The sequence below is a fragment of the Dermacentor albipictus genome, chromosome 5 (genome assembly GCF_038994185.2).
Source record: "Dermacentor albipictus isolate Rhodes 1998 colony chromosome 5, USDA_Dalb.pri_finalv2, whole genome shotgun sequence".
In the NCBI taxonomy this organism is placed as follows: Eukaryota; Metazoa; Arthropoda; class Arachnida; order Ixodida; family Ixodidae; genus Dermacentor; species Dermacentor albipictus.
The window spans coordinates 133,670,527-133,680,672 of NC_091825.1; the positions used below are offsets into that span (position 1 = coordinate 133,670,527).

General features: G+C 44.2%; 1 protein-coding gene across 1 annotated transcript; it reads right to left on the reverse strand.

The window, feature by feature from the left end:
* Positions 1-3,382: 3,382 nt before the first annotated feature.
* Positions 3,383-9,586, reverse strand: LOC135921278 (uncharacterized). The gene is made up of 3 exons (XM_065455602.2): positions 9,142-9,586; positions 5,682-5,863; positions 3,383-4,420 (listed from the first exon to the last, which is right to left on the reverse strand). Exons 1-3 carry the CDS (start codon positions 9,409-9,411, stop codon positions 3,706-3,708), a joined length of 1,167 nt encoding a protein of 388 aa, XP_065311674.2. The 5' UTR covers positions 9,412-9,586; the 3' UTR covers positions 3,383-3,705.
* Positions 9,587-10,146: the final 560 nt, after the last annotated feature.

A 10,146-nucleotide genomic window follows, 5' to 3' on the forward strand; every position in this document is an offset into this window, starting at 1 on the left:
TCATGGTTTGTGTGTAGCTCGAACTCCGCACCCTCCAAATGTTAACGGAAGTAGCGGACGGCTTTTAAAACGACGAGAGCCTCTTTTTCTGTCGTGCACACTAAGAAAAAAAAATCGTATCCCTTACTCTTTTCGAAGAGTCTGGACTCGCCACGTATACGACACATTTTGGAGAAGACACCTGAGCTCTCTTTTGGGAGAGAGTCCCGAGACTACCCGTGCTGTATACAGGTGGTTACTTCACTGCTCACACAATAGTTATGTACACTCTGTTCTAGGAGTCACCTAGACCCTCTCAAGAGGGTTGCAAAGATTAGTCAGACAACTGAAGATAAAAAGTCACCTGACCACTGCTGATGGATTCGAAAAACTATTCTTGATGATTCGGATGACTCCAGCAGTATGTCTCAAGTTACCCTTAGTGCGTGGTGCAGGACTCTTACAAATGGAGCCTTATGTAGGGCGCGGGCGGTTACCCTTCGACTTTTAGAAGCCCGTGTGTACCCTAACCTCGCGGTTTTTCATGCCATATACCCCGAAAGATATCCAAGTGCGGACTGCCCTGCCTGTGGACTAAGGGCAACATTGGACCATGTGTTGTGGGAGTGTGAAGCCATCGGCTCCTCCTTCAGCGAGGATAGGTGGGCTGCGCTCTTGGGCAGCCCCGAACTCGGCGACCAAACCCTGGCCGTCCAGAGTGCCCGCGATCGGGCCGTCAAGCTCGGCTTGGCGGTCCCTACATGGGACTAGCCGGGTGGCGCGGGGTCTCCCCTGCGTCTTCTCTGGACCAAAATAAAGTTACTTCACTCACTCACTCACTCACTCACTCACAAATGGAGCAATGTAACTGATCCATCTAAGTCGTTCGACTTTTGGTTGGCAGTGTCAAGCAACTTTTCAAAATGAGTCAACTTTTGCTGACAGTGCAAAGTGACTTCCCAAATGACTATTGTGAAAAATCATAGAATAATAAAGAACCATTGCAACCTTGCCAAAAAGCACCTGGCAGGACGGCAACAAAAAGGAATTTATATTCACTCCTTGTTGTTGTTTTCTGAAAGTGTAAAATATATCAGTCAGCACAGAGTCACTGAATGCAAAACAGTTGCCTTTTCTATAAAACTGGAATCAATGGCCAACCAAGCAAGATAGTCCTAAATAAACATCCCCTATGCACCTTGCAGCTGCTTATGCATGACCCTGCAAGGCCATGACACCGCAATATAGTATGTAACTCATGCGAAATTTGAAATCACCGCAGCACAAGTCTCTTATAAGAGACTTAACAAGCTAAACCGATTTTACTGTTCTCACAGACATATTTTTACATAGAACTTGCGATTTAACCTCCTAAACAAATAAAGTACACATAGCATATAAAAAGGGCTACACTGGTGTATAAAGCAGACCCATATAATGAAGTGCAATAAAAACAATAATCCAGCTTAGACGCTTGCTGGAAGCAACTGGTTCGCAATCAACAATCCAATTTATAACAAAAACAGCTGTATTACCTTATGATACTCTTGTTGGCACTTTCCCCACAGAATTCGTGCATGTTTCTTAGCTTGAGGTGAAAATTGATCTAAAAACGCCACATTAAAACGTTGTGCATCAAATTTATTCCTTCATACAATGTGCAACAGTGCATAAAAATTTCGTAACTGATAATTTTACAAGAATGCAGCAATATATATACCAATTGCTCTACTTATGTTGATAAACACATATCTTGAGATAACGAATAATAGCTGACAGTGACAATTTGAGATTACAATGAGCACTAACACAAAACTTGCCGTAAAGCAAACACGCTGACAAAACATGCAGCATAGGTAGCTGTATTTTGTTACGGCAAAGATAGTGCATGAATGATGAGGACAAGAACGGAAGCAGTACAGGTGATAACTACACCCAACTACACAAACACAGCTGTAACAATACACATGCTGCATACAGAGCCAAAAGACGCAAAGTGGAAGACGTGAGGAAGGTTTCTTTTACTCATCGAAACTCATCCTGTAAGAGTAGATTATGTACCAGCTTTACTCCAGCCTCAGTAAATACATGAATGTGTAAAACAAGATGCCACATTTACACGTCACTCAATCATATTAAGTTCTTCTGATTTTACTTGTTCTGGTTTTTAACTTAGCAAGCATGACTTACTTGGGTAAGCTTTCCTACGGTTTGGCACATATACTGAAAGAAGTGTTTCTATAAATAATGGAGGTAACCTAATGTTGAGTGACACATAACTTGATTTTTTTGTCTTAGTCTTTATGATTATTTACCACAGTAGTCTTTTGTACAGACAAATATATCCACAGAATGCACTGAGGGCAACCAAGTATGAATACCTGTTCTTGATTTCTACCTTTCTCTGGTGTCCTCTTAAGGTAACATTGGGACAAAAGCTTGACTTCGCATTGTATGTGTTTCCACACAACAGGAGCCGATGATAAGTCACATTAATGGTCACATTAACCTTCCACTGCCGCCCAATCTAGAGTGACTTTTTGTTTTGCTTTGTTATGTACACTAGCGCAGGTGCTACGCAGTTCACTTGGTGCCCAAAACAACTGTCCTGGAAAGATCTGTCCGGGAACCCCGGCTATGCAGTCGTCACACCATAAGTCGGTCAAGGCACTCTTGAAATTTTTGCGTTCGAGTGGCCTATTAGAGAGACTATGGTTCTCACGGACATTCCCACCCTCCTGAATTTATTTTTCTTGCACTTCCTTTTTTCTCCGCTATTTTTTCCGTCTTTTATTTCCCATTATCCTATCCCAAGTGCAGGGTAGCAAACCAGGATCTGTTCCGGTTAACCTCACTGCCTTTCCCACCCCCTTTATCTCTGTCTCTCTTGGCGGGGAAAACTGAATATTATGCATAGGTCGATGCGATTGCGTATCTCACTATCGTGAATAGCTTTCTGAGGATCGTTCTAGAGCACGTGCTAAACGACAAATGTTTTGCAGGTGTGTGCTATCTAGAGGCCTGCAAAAAAAAGAAAGGAAAACAGTGCCCGTGACCCGCAGACTTACTTCTGCGTGAATTTTCCTAGGCATTATACAAAGAATTTGCGACCATGAAGTCTTATCATACATTCTTCACACTTTATTATTCAACTTTTTTTTGTCACCCTACAATGAGCTGGCGCACCGCATGGCTCGAGAACTTACGGACCGAGCCTCGGTTAACTCCGCCTCACCGACTACCGATGAGTGGGGGTGGGAAGATCGAATGACTAGATTTCACGAAATTACACAACACCATAGATTGCAGAGGCGTACATTCCCGCCGCCACACCCAAAATTAAGCAAAAACCAGTCTGTAGAATGGCGGCAGTTACAAACCAGATCCTATCCGAGTCCAGCTATTATGCACCTAATACACCCAGATTTATTCCCAACGGACAAGTGCAGACATTGCAACTACAGAGCCACCCTGGAGGACATCCTATGGGAATGTACGGCTGTAATACAGGGTAACGGTGATGCAGCCTCAAACAACGACAGCCTCCGCGCGCGCTGGGAGTCTGCGTTGCTCAGCTCTCACCAGCAGCACCAACTCTGGGCCGTCCAGCGAGCCGAGGATGCATCTCATTGCGTAGCCACCGAGTTGCTGTGTTGCGCCTTACTGTCTTTCACTCACGCCTTTGTGTCAGTTGCTGGAGCGGCGGCCCAACCACCTGGTGCACAATCACTCTGCCGCAGAGGGCCCCTTCTTCATCTGGCTTTCGAGCAGCCTGCCTCTGCGGTCCTCGTTGCGCACCTGTTCCCTCAGCAACTTTGCCTCCATTCTTAGCACGGTGGAAAGCTGCTCATAAACGGCTACTCGGAGCTTCTGCTCGGCGCATGCGCACGAGGTGGACATCATTTCCAGCGCTTGCACGGATTTCGCGGGACTCCCGATGGTCTGACCACAGCATCTCAAACTCGAACGCAAATGCCCCTCGGCCTTGTTGTATTCGTCGTCACCTCTTCTCGAGCGTCGATCATCCTCGTCCGATGCGTCATCGTCGCTGTCATCGTGAAATGATTCAACCATGTCGGCTTCCTCGACACACGTGGCGGCCGCATGAGCTTTCTCTGGTCCGCTGGCCTGTTTCTGACTGCCGAACAGGCTCCGGACATGTTTTGATGGGCGTACGTCCACCTCTGGTACTCCAGCTACTTCTGCATCCGATTTAGTGGCACTCCCATTAACGGCTGGCGATGATGCTCGAGGGCGAGGTGAATACTCTTCACACAAGATAACATCGGGCGTATACAATGACAAATATTCTGCATGCTCGGCTGCGTTGTCGCTGGGCTGCTCCCGTTGGTGTTCACTAGCACCTATGCTGGTACCTTTCCCACCCTGGCTTAGATCTGCAGGCGTGTGTTGACTCGAGAGAGGTTTGTCGTGCGACGGCCTGCAAAAGAGAGATATTTTAGCCCTCGCGTCCGAGTGGCATGGAGCCCTCAACAACTCGATGGCGCTCACGAAATCTGACAGGCCGTTACACAGAGGAATGCGAAACGCGAAATCTTTGAAGTGATTCGTTTACTGCTCACAACTGCTGAGTACGTATAACTTATTTGCGCCTTACTGCCAGCGTCGTTTTGTAACCAAATGTTATATAGGTCAGGCCGTGCTTTGTTTCTGGCTACTCAGTCTGTTTTAAACGGTCAGCCTGTGTACTGTCTATCGTACGTGTACATACTCCTCAGCGCACCATAATAGCTAGTCGTACGAATTCATAAAAATTACTGGGTTTCGTACACATACAAGGCGTTTTCTTAATTTAAGCTCTCAAAATAAGTGCAAGTGCAGGATTCCATAGAGCCGCCTGCATAGTCAAGAATACTGCGTCACTCTAACGGGCGACTTTTACTAGAATGCATCAGTACAGTTAGTGCTTACCATTTCAGGGCAATGATAGCAGCTTTCTCTCAGAATGCTCCCAAGTTTACGTATCGCTTCAGAAGCCATTGCATTTTACCTTTCGATACAGATGCACCCGAGATGACACCGGCAATCATTATTAAACCTGTTTTAATGCTGAAGCAGTGCCACTGCGGTGGATAAACGAAAGACAAGGATGTCGCTTGTGTGAATACAATATATTTCGCTTGTTGCTGAAACATTTCGATTGTTCAGGTCACGCACATTGGAGATATCCATCAAACCGGGTCTTGGATCCCATACGCAGCATTATATCATTCTTTGACTGCCATTGGCGATGCGTTAAGTGAGAGTCGTAGGGGAAACGCATTACGGAATATGTTATCCGGGCCCGTGCACGCCTGAAGAAGTTTGAGGTAACAGTACAACTGCTGATGTCAGTTGCACTTGTAAGCGAGGGATCGAGAAATAAATTGCGGCTGTGGACGTGGAAACTTGCCGAAAAAGCTTGTCGCAAGATTGCCGATTGCTTAAAAGCCTTTCGATAACAAGCTTCCTTTCTTTTCTTTCTTTACCTCATGCCTCGCGCACTCCCTGACTAGGTTCCTCCACCTCCGTTCGCTTCTGGAAGTGTTTTGGCATCAGCGGTTTTAAAACTTATTCATTCTCGTTTATATGAGACGAACAAGCTGTGCTTTTATCGTGTGTGTGCACAAATGTCCATCATTCAGGCAAATTCCTAGCGTCGCTCAACGTTTTTCCTTATCCAGAGGACAGGAGCAACGCACCTGGCTAGCTCTTCCCGGGCAAGTCCCTGGCACGTGTGTGCCGTTGGCCCGTGCAGCAGCTGCTCGCCGTCGAGGCTGGTGCGGCATCGTCCGGAGCACTTGACGTACCGGCAGCGCCAGCACTTGATGTCTCCGACAGTCTTCTCCGGCACGTAGAGGAATTCGCCGACCTTTTTCATTACCTGCACGGACACGCGATCTTGCTCGGCACTTACGCATCGAGCGCAGAAAGGCGCGCGAAAGTAAGCACAGACACACCACCACCACCACCACCACCACCACCACCACCACCACCACCACCACCACCACGACCATCACCATCACCACCACCACCACCACCACCTCCACCACCACCACCACCACCACCACCACCACCACCAACAACAACAACAACAACAACAACAACAACAAACACAACAACGATCGTCCATTAAGAGGAAGCGTTAGCTCGGGCCCAACTCCAGCGCGACCGGTTCATTTCATTTCATTTCATTTATTGCACCTTCAAGGCCCGAAGGCGTTACAGAAGGGAGTGGAACTAAATATACAGCATGTGCAGATAACAGGGTATAATAATAACAAGAAAAAAATTAGAAAGTGTGGATTAACAAAAGTATTCTTCAATAGTAGTTCTAAAAGCAGATGTATCGGTTATGTTAACAATTGAGGCCGGCAGATGATTCCATTCATTGGTGGTTTTAGGAATGAATGAATAAAAAAATAGGTTCGTGCGACAGTGTGGAACGCTCAATTTATGCCGATGGTCAGTACGAGATGATATGTATGCAGGTTCAGACAAAAGTTCACATTTTAATTCCGCATTGTAATAAGAAATTTTGTGCAGCAGTGACAAGCGTGCTAACTTCCTACGGGATGAGAGGAGAGGGAGGTTTAAAGTAGCCTTCATAGATGTTACGCTTGATGTCCGAGAATAGTTAGTAAGAATGAACCGCGCGCTACGATTTTGTATAGATTCTATGGCATTTGTTAAGTAATCCAAGCCAGGGTCCCATACAGAAGAGGCATATTCAAATTTAGGACGTATTAGTGTTTTGTATAGAAGTAGCTTTAAGTTAGCGGGTGCCATAGAGAAATTGCGACGGAGGTAACCAAGCGTACGGTTAGCATTGTTAGTGATGTGGTTTATGTGTGTTTGCCAGGGAAAATTAGATGTTATGTGGACGCCTAAGTATTTATAGGATCTGACTTCTTCGAGTACAGAGTTCTTCAAGGGATAGTTGGATAGGTTAGACGAAGCATTATTGCGGGAAATCCTCATTAGTTTGCACTTTTGGCTGTTAAGTCGCATTTTCCAAGTGTCGCACCAGTTAGTTACCTTGTCTAGATCAGATTGTAGTGTTAGAGTGTCAGAATTTAATGATATTACTCTGTAAATTACACAATCGTCTGCAAATAACCTTATGGAGGACGCTACACAGTTAGGTAAATCATTATAATAAATGAGAAAAAGCAAAGGTCCGAGAACGGAACCTTGGGCACCCCGGAACTGACAGGACAAGGTGACGAGTCAAAATTATTAGCTGAGACAAATTGTGTTCTATTGGATAAGAAGTTTTCAATCCACGAGATAATGTTATGGTCAATGTTAAGTGTATTTAATTTTAGACAAAGTAATTGGTGAGAGACGAGATCAAATGCTTTAGAAAAGTCTAAGAAGATGGTGTCAATGTGAAATCCATTATCAAACGCGGCACAGATGTCATGTGTAAATTAAATAAGTTGGGTATCACAGGAAAATGATTTACGGAACCCATGCTAACGAGATGAAAAAAATGAATTAGTTTCTAGGAAGTTGATGAGATTAGAGTGTATTATATGCTCCAGAATTTTGCATGGCAAAAACGCAAAAACGTTTTTATTGATAACCCCTGGACTGATTTTAACGAAAGTTGTTGCATTTGAAAGAGAAAGGTTAAATTCTAGTGACTGTTTGAAGCGAAATTCCGAGTTAAGGCCTGAATTTGGTTGAAAACATTTTCAGTAATTCTAAAATGTGAGAAATATAGTAGCACGAAGTTTACAAATTAATAGCCCTGTATCAATAACAGAGATCACGGTTCTTGAAATGGCATCCATTAGATCTCGCAAAGCGGGCAAATTCTATATATGAATTTATACCTTACGTGGAATTGTTACGTTGTGTTCAGGGGTTCTGGAAAAGTTGTATTTCCATATTTGTGATGTTTTCTAGATTCATGTGTAACATATCAATTTTGTCCGCTTTAGATGTACTATCACATGCAACACGCAAAATTGTCATATCATTTTGCCTTGCTGAGTTACAGAGTTGTAAACTTCATAGTTTCGTTTTCATAATATTTTAGATATTCGCCAATTTTTATTAAACAGTTAACGCCCTAAATAATATATTCCAAAGCAGCAGTCAGTAGATTTTAAGTGTTTCTTTTAAATGCAACAAGCCTCGCCAGATTTACTGCAGGGGTTGCCGAGAAAAACGAATGCTCCTTTTACGTGTATTGAGATAGGAGCACCCGAGCTAAAGCTTCCTCTTAAAGAGTGATCGGGTGAACGAAAGCAAACGCGCAACAACCAAAAAAGACAAGACCGTCAGTCATGTGACCAACGGCGACTTCAACGTGACACATGTGAGATGTGAGTTTTGTTATCCTAAAGCGAGTCTCACGAGGACAAGCAGTAAGCCCAAAAATTATTAGCAGTGGTTCAAACAGACTGGTAATGAGTAGCTAACGATAAGCATAGGCTGAGTTTCGTGCAATTTTTCGTGCTGAAGAAGGTTATCTTTCTTTATCGTTATTTGTGGTTCACTTGTACTGCATGGCACATTCGCAACATTGAGCGCTTTATGTTTACAACTGATCAGTATTATCATGTACTACCTAGAGTGCTAAATAAGTCTCAACACCTGCTATGATGAGTGTCGCCTAGTAGAGATTGGGCAATAACAGCAGTTTAGGTATTCTGAGTAATTGTTTTCGCTTCTCTGTGGCATTCTTTTAAATGTTTAATGGTAGAAATCTAATGCGAAATGTTGAACATGCAGCAAAAAATTTGCTTCTTGAAGCTTAGTACGAGTAACTAACGCTTTTGTTCGTATGAAGAAGGACGAAGTTTTTGCTAATTTTTCCGCTGAAACGCTGTAGTTGTGGCGCACACGGACGATAGAGCCACGCGTAAATATAGTATTCTTAGCATGCTAGTATCAAATCCACATATTCTTTTCCGCAATGAGAAACACTGACGTCAGACATAAATGCTGCAGTGTCATACATAGTTTCGTTTTGCCGTAGAGGTAGATTAACGTTTAGCAATTTAGTATAAAAGAGATATTCGCGCTTTGATGGCGTCGTCCTAGAACTCGACATGTTTTTGCGCAATGGCCAAAAATTATACAGCATTCAGAGTTATTTGGCTTTAACGTGTTAGTTTATATGGATCGATCTTCCACCCGCGCACTTACCTCGCTTCTGAAAGATTTATCGGAGTGCCTCTTTTCTTCGGCAGCGCGGTGTTCGTCCTCATCGTGATCCTTGAAGTCGTACAGCACGTGCTTCTCACCGAACTTGTCGGTCATGAGTCGCGACGAGCAGCTAGACACACTACATCGCCACCGATAGCGCGTGGAGTCCACTTTATCAAGCCGGAACCGTAGGCCGCGGTAGATGGCTTTCGGCCTGATGCGGTCGCCCCGCACGACTTCGACGTGGTCGACGCCTTTGCTGGAAGCCATGGAGCCGGGCGTCCCCCCTCGTTGCGTCGTCGGTTCAGTGGAACAGATTGAGGCGCCGATTAAGGTTGGCTACGCCTCGGGCGAGACACCGTGTCGACTAAAGAAACGCGATCGTCGGTTGCGAGTACGCACGTGATGTCCGCCCTTCGCATGTCGCTACGCAATGTATGCATGGAGGAAAGAGTGTTTCCGTTCCTCCATGATATTCTGTGAATACGACTTCCGCTTTTCGCGGCTCTTCGCGTCTGCCATGACGGCTCGACAGCGCTGCGAGTGGTGTCACCAGACGCCAAGGTCGCGTTTGTCGTCTGCTATACGCATCCGGAGCAGGCGCAAAGACGGCAAGTACTTTCGTTCGTTTCAGCTTGCGAAACTGCGCTGCTGCTCAGGGGTCAGGGTCAGGGTTGTCAGGGTTCATGAGTTTTAAGAAGTTCAATTCAAATTGCAATGAGGTGGGCAACGTGGAAAACCTTATATATATATATATATATATATATATATATATATATATATATATATATATATATATATATATATATATATATATATATATATATATATATATATATATATATATATATATATATATATATATATATATATATATATATATATATATATATATATATATATCTTGTTCTGCGAATGCACGCTTGGGAGAGCAGCACGATGCCAATGCGCAGCGTTCCGTCACATGGCTTTTTTCATAATTCATATAATTTAATTATTTAGTGA

What these genes read in the sequence shown, in the direction of transcription:
- LOC135921278 (XM_065455602.2), bottom strand. Translation starts at nt 9,411, where the DNA reads ATGGCTTCCAGCAAAGGCGTCGACCACGTCGAAGTCGTGCGGGGCGAC. An exon ending in ATAAATCTTTCAGAAGCGAG is followed by an intron (nt 5,864 to 9,141) that starts GTAAGTGCGCGG and finishes GTGTCCGTGCAG; the next exon opens with GTAATGAAAAAGGTCGGCGA. An exon ending in GCCCGGGAAGAGCTAGCCAG is followed by an intron (nt 4,421 to 5,681) that starts GTGCGTTGCTCC and finishes TCTCTTTTGCAG; the next exon opens with GCCGTCGCACGACAAACCTC.